The sequence below is a fragment of the Momordica charantia genome, assembly GCF_013281855.1.
Source record: "Momordica charantia cultivar OHB3-1 chromosome 6 unlocalized genomic scaffold, Mcharantia_2.0 BLBB01000006.1, whole genome shotgun sequence".
In the NCBI taxonomy this organism is placed as follows: domain Eukaryota; kingdom Viridiplantae; phylum Streptophyta; class Magnoliopsida; order Cucurbitales; family Cucurbitaceae; genus Momordica; species Momordica charantia.
Window position 1 is genome coordinate 1,280,500 of NW_028275164.1, and position 15,912 is coordinate 1,296,411.

Genomic DNA, 15,912 nt, shown 5'->3' on the forward strand with positions numbered 1-15,912 from the left:
ATTACTGAACTTCAAACAATCACGTGCAATGCAGGGAGTTAAATATGACGTGGATGAATAAAAAATGTCGACGTTTCAGTTTTAAGAAAGACAAAAGTCAAAATCAAATTAAATTTATAAATATGGCTCGTTTTAGTAATGGATTTCATTTTATTTTATGAATTACAAAAATAACTATATCTTTGAGTAAATCATTATGTAATCTGTTGAATTTGGGTAAGTTTATCTACATTTTAAGAAAACAAGTATTTAACGGAGAATTAAATTATAAATTTGATCATTAGACTTTAAATTATGTCTAACTAGATACCATACTTTCAAAAAAATTCAATAAATTCTTTGTCTCACTTTAATTCTAAATTTTCTAACAAATTTAGAAACTTAGGCAGGTACTCAATGAATTTAACTTTCTTCGTTGATTGATTAGGAGTAGAGTTAACAACAAGGATTTGGAAGTTATTAAATCAAAATTAAGATTTATTAGAATCTTTTTAAAATATAGAAATTAAATAGACAATTCTTCTGATTTTATAGAACAAACTTATGATTTAATAACAAGATCCAGGGACGAAAAGAGGTAAATCTAAGAAACATTTGAATATGATTTGGAATAAGGAGTTGTTTTCAACAAATCAATAGTTGGGTGATCGGCTCAAGAAAAGAATTCCATTATAATGTTAATTAAAAATTTAAAACCTTACACATTGAAATTAGCAACAGTAACATAATCTTAAATCATCCATTTTCCTATTATCATTCCCACCCACAAAACGACCTAATGTAAAATGAACAAAAAAAAAAAAAAGAAAATAGTAGAGAAAAGAAAAGGAATGACAATTTTGAAAATTCAACAAGTTTTCAAGTGGAAACAATCCAATGGTACGTACAAGAAGAGAATTTAATGTAGAGTGTAGTTTGCTAAAGTAGTAATAATAATAATGTAACAGGAAAACAAGACCATATAGAAACAAAGTTTCCTTTTCTTTCATTGTAATAAATTACAACATGTGTCAAGCGATTTAAACCCCCCAAAAAAATGACATCCAAAGAGACAACATAAAAATTAAAAAAGAAAAAGAAAAAACCACTCCACCATCCCACAGCTCATCATCAATAAAACATATGACCACCACCAGTTTCTCATTTCACCCACCCCCATTAAAGAAGATATAAAAAATGAACATTCTCCTTAAAAATTGGAGACTGGTAATTGATACACCAAATGAAGAAGAAGAAGAAGAAGAAGAAGAAAAGAATAAAACCAACCGGAATTACACCGCAAAGCAACTATATGGCAGAGACAAGCCGAGGCCGTTTCAAAATGGCCCCCCCTCTCTCTTCGTAACATCCTCCAACCATTTTTCCTCTCCTATGATACAGGCAACAGATTCAGTTCAAGCGGCCTCAAAGCTCCTTGAACTATCTCCTGAACGTTTCTATTTCGTCGGCATACATCTGACAGCTCTTCTATCGGTACAGCAAGCGTGTTTATGTCGCACCCCGAGGCTGCATCTGATAGTGCTTTTAGAAATCTCGACCGCTCTTTTTCGGTTACGGCTGTTGATGGAATCAATGAGACACTTTCCTTCGCCCACTCCAATGCCTGCGCTCCGTATGCTCGAGTTAGCGCTAATAGCGTGTAAGTGACCTGGGAAAGTGGGATGGGATCATCATGTCATTCTCAACAGCCAATGGGCTAAACTGAGACTAATACGAGTAGAATTGTCGATTTAAACATGTCTGTAATGATCTTTGAGAGAACAATAAATACCGGTTCTAATCGAGAACTCGGCAGTGCCCCTGTCAAGGCTGCAACCAAAATTCGAAGGATAATGTGACCTCGAGGCATAACTATTGCATCCCTTCTCGATATATACTGTTCACTTTTACTTGAATTTGCAAGATCAAAAACATCAGCCAAGAAAGTCAATATTGAATTTGAGGCTTCCCTGCAGAGAAAAATAAGAGTCAATCAATAGAAATGTAATTAAGATTCTTTCTTTTTTTTTCTTTTTTCTTTTTTTTTAATTTTATGCAAACCCGTACTTTAAATCGAGAAGAGTGAGAGAATACAAAAAGGCATATAAAAGCGAGGGAACAAAGAACATAAGAGACGATCTACTAGCCATCTATCCTCCCAAAAGTAAGTATCATTCTCATCCCCCACCAAACAAGAAAAAAGGGAAGTCGAAAGAGATGGCTATCCATGGATTTTTGGGAGTGCCTTTAGAACTCCTACCGGACGCCCATGCAAAGGGATGAGGATCATACTTCCTCACTATGCCACAAAGAATGTAATTTAGATTCATGGAAATAAACAATGAACGGATGAGCACTTCATTACAGATTAGCATATTTTTTAAACAGAAGCCTTCCCAGTAACGACCTAAGCGACCGACAACGAGGATCTCCAAGAGAACAAGAGCTGGGAGATAAGTATACCTATGCTGTACCGTGATTCCAACCATTGAACAATCTATTAGTGCTGGAAATACTGAAGATGGAATAAATAATTGAGGGCAATAGCGTATGCATCTCGAAGCCAATAGAAAGCAGTCATCTGCAATATCTGGTCTGGCAGTAAATTCCTGCAAAACAAAAGCAGACAGCCAATTAGCAAGTCAAATACCACCAGAATTGAGGAAGGTTGATGTTAGGAATCAATATCAAGGGGTAATACGGTAATTAGCAATATGGTTAGTTTGATCTCATGCGAGCGCAAAAGGAGAGGGTCCAAGTACCTCGAATTACTTGAGAGTTTTATTTCCGAAGTTTGTGTTATCATGTTCCTATCAATAACATTAATAATATAGCTGCAGCCTACCTGAATATTTGTGAGAAGACGTGTCGTGTGCATGAATAATGCTTCAATCAAATTTTGGAGATAGCTTGCGCAAGAGGGTTCGGAACCAAAAATCTGCATCAAGGAAAATCAGCAGTTTAACCATACACTTAACACAAAAATGGAAAATTCATAGCGAAGTGAGACATAGGGCTCAAACCTTTATAACTTCACTGGATAGATAAAGGAAGCAAGGCTGATGATGCTGTTTATATAGACCTTGAATCTCTTCTAACATAGCTCCAATGGTGATTCCCATAAATCTACCGGAAGTTCTCACCTACGGGAAGTAAACTGGTCATATATTCAAAGGAACAGATTGTTCTATTTCACAAAACATACCACTATTATTTTATCACAAATATTTGACATCTTTGACCAATTTTTTTTTAAATCATCAATCTACAACAATTCCAGTATAGCATTGGTTCGAAGTCACTAGCTATGTTTAGCTATGATGAAGGTTTTTTTTTCCTATTACAACACATGCAGGGTGGGGATTTGAACCTCCAACCTTAAGGGGAGGAGAAGATGTCTCAACCGATGGCATGATGAAGAGTTAAGTAAGAACACCAAAAATAGATCTTTTTCAGTATTTCATTAGGGAGAGCAGCATGTTACAGTTATTCTTCGTAATCAATTATCTAAATGAAGGTAAAATGCAATATCAGACATCTTAAGTATTGGTCGATAGACCTGCTACACCCTTAGTAATGACAAATATTATCCAAATCTAGTGCATGCAGTCCGAGCCAAAACGAGCCAAGTCAGACCAAGTTACTCATTTCTAGTTTCACCCTTTCGGCCAAGTTTTTGAACCATGAATACATATAATAATAAGCCACCAAAAAAGAAGATCAGCGAACCTACAGCATATTTGCACGCTCGGCAAAGAGATTCCATTGTCCGCATGTCCCAAGCACGGCTAGAATCAAATAATTAATTATAATCAGTTGAAATTTGGAGTAGAACATAATAAAAAGTTAGTGCAATTAACGAATACTTACCTTGAACATTCTATGAAAGGTCGATTCCTTATTATTATTATAAAAATAAAAAAATAAAAAAAAATAAAAACTTACATGTCAAATATGGCTTTAAAAAGTGGCCAGAGCCTCTGTATTGCATCTGCCACAGCTTCCGGGTGATTTACATATCTAAAGTTGATTCCGTTTTCAAATTTAGAACATATCAAGAGGATTAGGAAGAAAAAGAGATACAAAGATATGGACATGTATCACACCTGAATATATATGCAAACCGGTCAATGTGGACTGTCAACTCATTCGAAGGTTTCTTATTCAATACTTCTGGGCCTTGATTGGCAATTTCCTGGTTATTAACACTGAAATTTGTTAAAATTTGACAGAAGGAAAGAGCTCATTGTTTGAAAGGGAAAAAAACCAACTTGCAGAGGAGTGACAACAGGCAAACACAATGCCTCTAGGGCTCTCTTGGCTTGATCGGGGACAAGTTCAGTGATAACCATGCTACGAAGATAAAAAAGGAACAGTCAACCTATATCCAAATGTAAAATCCTATCCAATCGACCATCTTCAAAATATTATGAAGACATGTACCTTAATGCTTCTACTAGATGCAGCGAGTCCTCAGCAGTCACCTTCAGACTACTTTCTCCATTAACCGTCATATTATATATATGGAAGAGACCATCCAAAAATCCACAAAGCTTTCTCCGGCAATCTACTTGTAACATAAATGAGTTAATAAAGTGGAACAGTGAGAATAAAACTTGAGACAGTAAAAATTCGGGCTCTAATTTCCATTTGGGGCTAGGCAAACCTTAAAGCATTTTTCGAAGCTAAAAACAACAAGAAATCATTAAAAGTGGTTATGACCGGCCCCCACCACCACCACCACATAGATGCGTAGTAAAAAGAATCCTTCAATCTCTGAATCATGTATTTAATGATATGGGAGTGGCAGCCACATTGAATAGTATTTCTAAAACCACTGCATGCCTTCAGGCGATTTCAAAATTCAAAATCTTCAATTAAATGTGCTGACTGCTGAAAGAAAGTAAAGCAGTCTAAATCAAGAATTTTCTTGACACACCTTGAGTAAATAAGCTAGTTTTACAAGGATTATTGGTATTTCAAACTTGTAACCAAACAGATCTAAGTTTACCTCACCTAGATGAATAAATAACTAAAAAGAAAAAAAATTTGAAAAGATATTTTGTACCAGCACAAATATGTCTAAATGCCAAAGCTGCAGCTGCTGCAGAATCTTCGGATGTGCCCATTCCACTCATGAGGATATCGATTACTGAAGGTAGTATTGATTGCCCACTTGACGATGCATCAAGCCACTTCGAGTATGCTCCAACAGTATAGCACACTGAAAAGATTTAACAAGGCACAAAAACCTATCTTGATTAACAAAGTTAAAAATAGGACGTACAAGTATATAAAATTGTCGAATGGACATCTGCTTTTCTTTTTCTTGTTCTTTTTTTTTTTTTATAGGATTGGACATCTGCTATGAAATTATAAAAATGTTGATATAAGTGGTTTGTAGGACTTGACCAAGGAGTCAAGAACAGTAGGTGGATGGACGATCAACTACAGTTACAGTGGCTAAACTGGAAACAAGAATATAGTAATAGTAATCCATTACACTATAAGCAACACGTTGTATCGTGTTACCTGTCTGAAGTAGTTGGGCTTGTTTAGGAAGTTTTGGAAGTAAACCCATGACCTGAGTAAAATATGGAAAGGCCAAGTGCGATTTGAGATTCAGAGACATAAAACAGAAAAAATAATAAATTACAAGAGAATAGACAAAACATATGAAAAATAAGAATTCAACAACGAGCAACTCTCTAGCAAGAACATTAGATCACATTCTCCATCACATGTTAGAGTATTTCTGATCCAGTCCGTCATTATAAAGGCAGGAATAGGTAGATCTTTTTCATTTCTTTAACGAAATTTAGTTCCTCGTTATAATAATAATAAAACAAATGGTGGTCTTCGGTGGACAAACTACACAAGTGTGAGAACTTTTTCCTCCCAAGAACAAACTACGTGAAGAACTCACAATGTAACAGAAGAGTGTAAAACTGCATATAATAATAAAATTGTCAATCATTGAAGAGGCACGGCATACTTGGAAGATATTTTACCTGAGGCATTATTTCGGCCTCACCAACTGAAACATAATTCGATATAGCTCGGATGCAAAACAAAGCAGCCTCTGCTGGACGCCATTCACTCTGTTCACTATTTCCACAGCTTGTAACAGCCTAAGATGATTTTTCGAAATGCATCAACCAAATGCACTAAATAAAAGTCTTTATGAATCATGGTTGCGAGTGATCCATTTGACAGGAAGTAGAAACAAAATTAATTAATATACAGGTGTATTTGCTTTCTAGGACTTGTATAGAGTTATTCGCAAATTCTTTTCTTGCTTACAACAACACACTTTCAGTTCAAAATACCTACTAATAGAACTACCATAGGCAGCCAAAGCTACAAAGTATAAGCCATACATAAAGAGAAATTTGGAAGATGGAACTCAAAAGGAGAAAAAAAATAAAACAGTCCAAAAAATAAAAATTTCCTAAACAATTCTTTTACATGTGCACGTGTAATTTATTAAGCTGCAGAATAATTAATGAGATTGCAAGAAAAACACACCTCCACAAGCCTCACGTAAAGAATTTTCAGAGTCATATCACCTCCTAAAACCAATGCTGCATCAATTAACACATCCGCAACAGCTGGATATAATACAAATATTTCATTTTTTTCAGTAACCACTTCACTGAATTATACATGGAAAATGAACACTGGGAAATTGGGAAATTTTCATTTTGTTCATTATATTGCTAAGTATCTAGCATTCTATATTAATTGGGAATTCCATAAATGTCATTAGATATAATCAAAAAAATAATCTTGTATAACCGCAATATAACAATATCAGATAAAAGAAACTACAACTCAATAACAGAAACTTTATCTAAAAGAAACTAGTAATATTTGATCGATCATATTCAACAAACAAAGCAAGTCACTACCATATCTAGTCTGCTTGAATTCCTTGAGGTCCTCATAAGAAAGGTCTTGATAGTCATTAGGATATTGAACTCTGAAACTAACCTGTGAACACAATTTTTCTGGAGAATCAAGACCAAAATTTATGTACACAGATATGTCATTCACTCAGAATAAATCCAAAAAGCATGTACAGCAGTAAATTCTATTTTCCTAGCCAACAATAACTATCGGATAAAAGGAGGTTCAGGCAGCAACCTTTTGGGGCAAATATTTGAGTAATGACAATCGTTCATGAACAAATGATGGTCTTATAGCATACTATAATGAAGGTGAATATCAAAGCATCCACTAAAATACTACACGTAGTTTTCACTTTAAATTCTGAATTATTTGGGTCAATAATCCAGAAAGTGGAAAACTTACCAAAGATACAAGCGACTCATAAACTGGACAAAATATTTGCAACCTCCTTTTCCTCTCAGCTTCAATGGAAGTATCATTTCCAAAAGAAATATATGCATCCCTGGGATATTATAATTACTGTAACTAAAATGAACTTTTAACAAAATATGGTTGAAATGTTTATTGTCTAGAAGATCATAGTTGATGTGATAGAGTCCAGAATAAATAACCTTTTGGTCAAGTTCAACTGAAGGCTATGCCAAAAATTAAAGGTCATGGAGGCAATATCATATTCAGGGTGTGAAGAAACTTCTAGCAGGGCATGTACTATTAACATAGATTCATCAGAACCTATAAAGTAGAGCAAAAAAGAAACAAAGAAAGAGCATCAGGAACATAATATTATGAATGTTTTAGAACACCAATGAGCCCTGAACTAGTACTAGGAAATAGAATTTATTACCAGTAGCAATCAATTCAACATATGAATCGCCCATGTCAGCAAATAATCGAGCAACGGCCTTCACATCTTCTTCATCCTGAATGCAGAAATTAAAATAGGAGCAAGGTGAATTAACAGTAGTCGTGAGTAAACTCCACCAACTAGCAGCTATATCTAGGTATGGACATGGTGTCTACCTGAATAGATATAAAGCCAACAAAACCATTGACCCCATACAAGTATAAAAATTTCCACAATTTTTAGGAATGAGGGAGAGAAGAAATGCAGGAAATAAGCGTCAAATTTCACTTCAAAACAAAGAAGTGGAGAAGGAAATGAGAAAAGCATTTGTGGAATATACAAAGAAAAGGCAGATCTTATATACTGCAATCAGCCCCTGAACCAGAAAACTGGCTTCTCCCACACAAAAAATAGAGAAACAAAAGATGGAGAAATCTGTGATGGCAGTACCTTGGAAGAATCTCTAAGTTGTGCCTTCAAATTCATAACTTGAGGGACAATTACTTGAATTAAGGGCATGTGCACTGGGAGACCACTTGAGCTTCCAGCTGCCGAATAGTGTATCAATTCAGAAATAACTGCACAGAGGAAACCAAAGAAAAATTATTATGATTATTTTTCTAAGAACTAAAGAGAAGTCATTGAGAACACATGCAAAAATATCACAATTAACCCCGGGGAGTGGGATTCCAAATGAATAAACACGTAGAACATATGCAAATAGTCTAAATAATTAAATGGAAAGAGATAAAATATCACAACAACACTAGCCAACACAGGGGAAATGTGCTATTAGCAGATAGAGAAAAGTCTAGTTAAATATCATTAATGGGCAAAATGGTGAACACTTCTCTCTGAAAAAGTTCTCTTTTTGCATGGACGTTACTCATTAATGAAATTTTTAGAAATGCAATAATAGATATAAAAGGATGAATCAATGATAAAAAGAAAGACCATAGGAAATTGTATCCTACACTAAGATAGATTTGGCATGTAATCAAACAAAAAGCCAATTGAACGCCCCAAACTTCCAGCACAACATCTCAAGTGCGATGCAAAAGCCAAAAGGTAGGGGATGCATGACTTAACGTAAATGAGCAGCTCAGAATAAGGTAGTAGTTTTCACCCACACCTGCCAAAGTGACTAGTGCGCGACAATAATCCTATATATGGCCTATATAAATTTGCCAATACAAAGCTGAGCCAGCACCCTCCGTAGACTTTCCTCCTTTCATGTTCATAAAAAGGAGTTATTTTTGTAAATTCCACTCTGTTGTAGGCTTGTAGCCATTGAACTTAGCTTTAGTTTGTATCTAATAGATCTCAGTCGTAAAACTAAAAACAACTTGACAGCTAATCCTCTACAATTTAAGCATGTATCCAATATGATGGAGATAAACAACACATCAACTTTTCAGAAAAGGACCCCCCCCCCCCCCCCCAAAAAAAAAAAGAATGATATCGACCATATACTCCACAAACAATATATTTGACGACTTGATTGGTACAACAAAGTTTGTTCAGGAACAAGAAAAGCAAATTTGAGACATTCAAGATATCAATAACATTTACAACACCAAGCAACTAGAAAATTGGGCACTTTCAGAAGCAATACCATTTACAGATGCCTCCGAGACAAGCTCGGAATTTAAACTCGCTAGAGCTGTGAGTACTAAAGGATGTGCCGCAAGCACAGACCCTGGGATCCTGAAACCAGAAGCAGTTCAACTAAGGAATTAGATTGTAATGCTTGACTTCTTTCCCCAAATACCAACAAAGAAGCTGATTCTGAAATTTGAATGACAATAACAAACAGTAACTTTAAAATTTTTTTTTTTTATTTTTATTGGAAGTGAACAAATTGTAGTATAAGAAAGAGAACAATACAAAGGGATGGTGAAAGAGACAAGGAACTTCCAAAACCAAGGCTAAATATATATAAACTAAAATAGAACTTAAAAAATAACTAACTCCCATTTGAAGTCTTTAAAATGTCTTCCATTCCTTTCAGTCAAAATTTACTAGAAAAGGACGAGCACTATATGCTAAACCCCAATAATACCTAAGGAAGCGCAAAGTCTTCTATGAAGTTAACTTGTTAGAATCCAGTGCATCTAGGACAAAAGTATTGGTATTGATTGAACTATCTTCAATCTCTTTAGTTACTTCTGATCATAATAATAATAATTATTATTTAAAAAAAATAATAGGCTGTTTAGGGAGATGGAGAAATCTGTTGATTATGTTTGGGATCTCATTAGATTTAATACTTCTTTATGGGGCTCTGTTTCTAAGGCCTTTTGTAATTATCCGTTAGGTCTCATTCTTTTGGTTTGGAGTCCGTTTTTGTAAGGGTCTCCTCTCAGGATTGGTTTTTTGTAGACCCCTTTGGTTTCTTTTGTTTCTCTTTTCATTCTTCTCAATGAAAGTACCATTTCTTTAAAAAAATAAAACTAAAAAAAAAAACTGCTTAGTTACAAACACGTAAAGAGATACATTAAATTGCAAGTGTCCAAGCCTCTTCCCAAAGCCTCTTCCCAAGGCCTCTTAGTACTTCTCAAGCAAAGTGAACCATGGAATTGCTTCAACTACATTAGTCCAAAAAATTGAGGCTTTCTTAGAATTTCTTATAGAGCATGTCAGTGCACCAAAGATTGTTGTTAATATCCCAACAATTTTCAAACAAAGCTTCTTCATAGCTACAAGATACAAGAGATAATTGAGTGTCTATCGCCTAACATAATTCCAGAAGCTAAATCTATTGACTAAACTCACTTTAAAAGTGGTATTTCTTTTCATAAAATCACTACGCCACATAATTTGTTTCCAAGGGCCTTTAGTGCTACTTTTATATTTAATTTTAGAGAACAAACCATCAAATTGACCAATGTACTTAATTCCACAAAGAATTTCCTTCCAATGGCACTCTCCATGACCACTTAAGCAATAAGGCTTTGTTTCTTTTTGCTATGTTCTTTAAACATGGATCACCACTAGGTCATTCTAGATTATTTCTTTTCAACTTCATACAATTCTGTAATCAATATTTGAGCAGTAATGAGATCCCTAACCCAATTCCATGTGCAATCCTAGAATCAAAGCGTCAAGCCTCAAAAAGAAACAAGCTTTTAATTGATAATATGAAAAGGAAGAAAATGTTCAAGGATACAACTCACAAAGGGAACGAAAAAAGATAGGAGAAAAAAACACCCAACAAAGAACCACAATGAAAAAGATACAAAAGAATAGAACAAAATGCCAAAACCACACACTACAAACTGCAAAAGCAACTCCACTAAACCTAAAGCCAATGCGTCAAGCCTCTGTGATACGTTTCCACTCTTCTTTATGATACAAGAAACTGGTCTAAAATATACCCACGTCATACTTCAAATTCACATACCCATGTGTACATCAGCACCATACACACATTTTAAAAAGTGAACTTCATTCCTAACTATCTTTTGTGCTATCTAATATACTATCTAAAATATTGTGTAGAAACAGTGACATGAAGAACAGGCATACCCATGCTTTAATCGAAGCCAAGAAGCAAATGCCTCGAGCACCTGAAATATCCATAAAACCCAAGCAAATAAAAATCGAGCAACTTCTGTTTATGAGTAGGAAGACACGATGACCAAACTTCAGATATAGAACGCGATTTTTATGATTAAAAAATCCCACCTGCTCCTTCAGCTCATTAATATTCAAACAAGCTGTCAAGATACTAAGAGCAACTTCCATTTGGGATGTGAGTTCCTTTTCAAATTGGCGGCGTCTATCAGGGCGAGCTGCGATCTTGTAATTGTATACTTCCTGATTGTGGGGTGCCGAAGAAACATGGAAACAAGCCACGAAACAAAAACTAACTGACCATTTTGGGAATTATGAAATACACACATAAAAGTGCCTAAAAACCCTTCAAAACTTTAATGCTTTTTCAGATAAATAAATTAGATATTCCAGCTAACGCTCTATTTGCTGAAATTTTCTCACAACATTCTAGCATACAAACCTTCTGTGTCATGGTAATCAAATATCCAAGGCCATTGATCATTAAAAATTTAAGGTTTTAATCCACCATCCCCTCTATGAAATTGATACCCTTTTATACTATTTATACATGATATCTAATACAAGAAAATTTTGATACAACCAAAGGTTCAGGCTTTTCATTGAGTTCGCTTGAGTTTCTCAATACATGTTATTGCTTGCCCCGATTATATAGTTATGTAATAATCCAGAGCAAGTTGTATACCTTAGAGGAAAATTCAATACAAATATGTTGAAATTTTCAAACCACAAAAATTGAAGATGTATTTTCCTGAAGAGGAAAATCGATCCAGTATAACTGTGAATTTGCCTTTGAGGAAAGGTTTTTAGTTGCTATTGTTTCATCTAAGATCTTCTTCCCTTTATTAAATTACCCGTCATTGCAGTCAAGAAATTTTCAGACACCTGAAGTTTTCAGACATCTTTTCAATAAAGAATAGACAAACCATAACAAAGATGTACAGTTCCATAAACCAGAATAAAGTATTTTCTTGCACTCATTGTGAATGTGAATCCAGCATTAAATACAGTTAATGCGCATTCAACTTTCATGAAAACGATATAAATTTTCAACGTTAGTCATTTTGAGGATAACATTTAGTAGTACTTCTTCCAGATATAAGGAAAACATAACAAATTTGTACCTCCGGCAAAACTGTCAATAGCTCCAAAAATCCCGGTACATACTCTGGATGTGAGTTCATCTCATTCCTGAGCCAATTGACAATACCACCTTCACCCCAATCGTCAGCAGGAACGTGTACAGCTAATGCAGCCACAGCTATGCTAATCTACAAAACCAAAATTTAACATGAATCTTTCCTTCCAATCAGGAAAAAGAATCATTCAATAATCTTGTGAACTTTCAGAAAGAAAATACCTGAGTTCGGACTTTAGGTGGGCCCTTATGAAATTTTCTTAATAAATTCTGCACATAAGATTAATAAACCACAAATATAATAGATCAGATTACACGTTTTAAACAAACCCCCAATAGAAAACTAAAATCCTGCTTCACCTTTAGCACAAAAAAGTTATTATTTTATGCAGACCCACACCAAACAAAATATATATTACATCACTTTGTTATTTCATAAAAAACAAATTTGTATTGGATTGCAGAAGTAAAAGGATAAGGAATCCTCCCAAATACATGTCAAAGGATTACAAGAACGCCCTAAGAAGAAATCATACAAATAATATTGTTCCAAATTCCCAAAAAATTCCTATTTATTTTTGGGAACGCTTCCATTTTTCTCAAGCCAAAACGATTATCAAGATCAATATTGGCTTGATTGCAGCATACACCTATTTGAGATTGTAATGATAAGCGGGTTTTTCTCCATGTGTATACAATTATTGGTACTGACTTTCCTGCGCATCACTTCAACTATTTTAAGCACATGGGCCATCCAAATAACATAAATACATGCCAAAATGAGTTCTTTCAAGAGAGAAAAATGCCAATTTATAAGAGAAATGACCACATAAATCAGCAGTGCCCAACTTCGTTCCTTTACAATTACCACTAACATGCACTATAATTCAAAATTTGAGAAACAGTCACGTAATGGTGAGGGACTTAATAAATTTGCATCGAGTTGTGGCAATTAGCAGGTATAAGACAAGCAACATGCAAGCTCCAGCAGTTGCAAATCAAGCAGAAGTATTGTAGACAATAGTTTCATAACAGGAAAGAGTCGATGACTAAATATAGTTTTGGCATAAATTATAAGATGAATCATCAAAATTCAAGCCAGCTTTATCCCTCAAAGTTGCAAAATTAATTGTGCTATTATAAATTTGTGTAATTTCAAAAGATTGATCAGATTTGCACCAAGAGTTAAAAACTCCAAATCTAACAGAAAGCAAAGCCACATCTTGAAATAGAAAAAAACAGCCAACTATTACCAGGTTGAAAAACATTGTGGTACTGCACCATATCTTTTCACAAATATAATACTGCTGATTAAAAGCTTGGCTACTTAAAACGAGATTCTTACATTTAATGAGTCGCGTAAGGGCCTAAAGGCTTCAGAAGGCAGTTCTTCAAAATCTCTCTGTACCTGGATTAGATTAACTAGAACTCAAAGAGCAATCAACCATGATATGCAAAAAAAGAACTTTATTTCATTACTAAGGAACCCATACATAGATAACTTCAGATAACCAATATTAATAATTAAAAATGACAAATTGAAGAAAGATACCTTGCTTCTAAGTGTTTGAGAGCAAAAGATCAAAGTTTCTAAATTGCTTGTGGGTTCATGAAGCAAATTATCAGCAACCTGAAAGAATAAAGACAGTTAACTTTCATAAATACAGACATTAATAGTATTCAAATAGACAGAACTTCAGTACGAGGACCAGGGCATATTCAGGTGAATATTAGATTGAATCTAACCAGATCAAAATTTGAAGAAATAGTCGGATATCATAAATTTGAAAGAATTAGAGGAGACGAAAAATGAATATTCCATGTCTGTCAAAGATGATTCCATGAAAATGCTGAAATTCAAGCAGAAGTATCTTTTGCTTTCAACAGTGATAGCTTCCAAGCACACCTTCTTTAATATCTTTAAAATCATGTGCAAATCTCACCATCAAGATATGTTCTTTACCAGTAAGTGCTAATGGATCTACACTTGAAGCCATACCCAAATCCAATATAAGTTATTTCTGGAAATTGGTCTCACGATGCAGTTATGAAACCTAATGAAGCGAACAGCAATTGAAGTCTTTCCTATCTCTGCCATCAATAATGTAAGCAGAGACAATAAAGTAAACTGGATGCTTGGAAAATATAATTGCAATAGATGTGCTTGTTGCATGTGCTCTAGAAAATTGAGATTGTAGCGTCCCCAATGGCGTACGTTAGTCCTAAAACATCGTGCCAATCAATTCCTTCTACAGCTCTTTTTCCGTCTTCAAGCGTATTCAGGAATCGATCAAAATCAGAATGTGGAACTTCCACTAAAAGTGACAGGAGGAGGGATGGAAAAAAGGGAATTGCATTCTTAAATTTGATGTTGCAATTATTTTCCAACATTCTCCCACAACCAAGTAGAGTAGAAGAGAATACGCAAAGAAGAGAACTTGGATGGTGAATGATTAACAGTAGAAATTGGTAAAGAATCCCTTAAACAGAATTCACTCTTTGACGCGTATGAAGCATCCTACGGTAAGTAGAACTCTCCACACTCAGCTAGTTAATCAGAATTGAGGAAAATAAGGACAAAAGAACACAGAAGCAATCACCAAAGTCGCAAATCAAAGTCCCCAGCCACCCACAGCTGGAAATGAGTGGGAGATTATGATTGCTGAGTTTCGGAAGTGAAATCCATTGGCGAAGAAGCGAGGAAGTGATTGAAAGCAATACCTGCCAGGCATCGAGAGTTCGCTGGAAGTCTTGGAGCCAGCGATCGGCCTGCATACGAAAGGCATCGTCAGGGTGATGGTAGAGTGCGTTTAGGGCTTCTTTCACTGTGTTCTGGAGCTCCATGCTTGACTCAGAAGGAAGTCGGAACCGCAGCTCGTGCTCTTCAAAGACTTTGCCAATTTATCTGACTTCTCTTCTCTCTTTGTTTTTGTTTCTCTTTCCTTTTCTTCTCTTCCCTGTGCTTGTTTTTGACACAGAGGCTTCGATTTTTGGCGCCCCCCCCCCCCCCCCCCCCCCCCCTGTGGAGAGAGGATGGATTGGGTACCTGCGCAGGGCCCTCCCGGTTCGATCACCCTCCGGGTTGAAGGCACAATCTCAGCCGTCTGATCTGCCCCTTTGACTTTCGTCAACGCCTCCACCAAACGAATTCCGTAGCCGATCTCAGCCACGTGGCATCTGACTGGATGAGTTCGTGCGTCCGGACCCACCGCCTCCGACTTTGATATTGAAATCTCTTCGTATCAAAATTTCCCCTTTCAACTTATTTACTGTGCAGTTTTAATTTTTGAACCCAAAGAAAAAACTCTTTTTTCTTTTTCTTTTTCTTTTTCTTTTTTCTTTTCTTGAAAAGGGAGAAATTTTTCCTTCTCTTTTTTCCTCCCAAACGCACTCCAATTATAATCTCACAAATAATTATATTTATATTATATAGTGCTGCTTGCTTGATGAATGATAATTATTT

The 15,912-nt window shown here is 35.3% G+C and overlaps 1 protein-coding gene across 1 annotated transcript; it reads right to left on the reverse strand.

Annotated features, from left to right (window-relative positions):
• Positions 1-962: 962 nt before the first annotated feature.
• Positions 963-15,442, reverse strand: MOS14 (ARM repeat superfamily protein). Its single transcript, XM_022279143.2, has 27 exons — positions 15,171-15,442; positions 14,002-14,079; positions 13,795-13,857; positions 12,672-12,719; positions 12,436-12,582; positions 11,423-11,554; positions 11,264-11,304; positions 9,351-9,442; positions 8,186-8,313; positions 7,736-7,811; positions 7,503-7,623; positions 7,294-7,393; positions 6,891-6,972; positions 6,508-6,590; positions 5,991-6,110; positions 5,512-5,563; positions 5,048-5,203; positions 4,423-4,546; positions 4,251-4,332; positions 4,086-4,174; positions 3,925-3,999; positions 3,713-3,767; positions 3,003-3,122; positions 2,825-2,917; positions 2,443-2,588; positions 1,772-1,949; positions 963-1,648 (listed from the first exon to the last, which is right to left on the reverse strand). Exons 1-27 carry the CDS (start codon positions 15,291-15,293, stop codon positions 1,370-1,372), a joined length of 2,883 nt encoding a protein of 960 aa, XP_022134835.1. The 5' UTR covers positions 15,294-15,442; the 3' UTR covers positions 963-1,369.
• Positions 15,443-15,912: the final 470 nt, after the last annotated feature.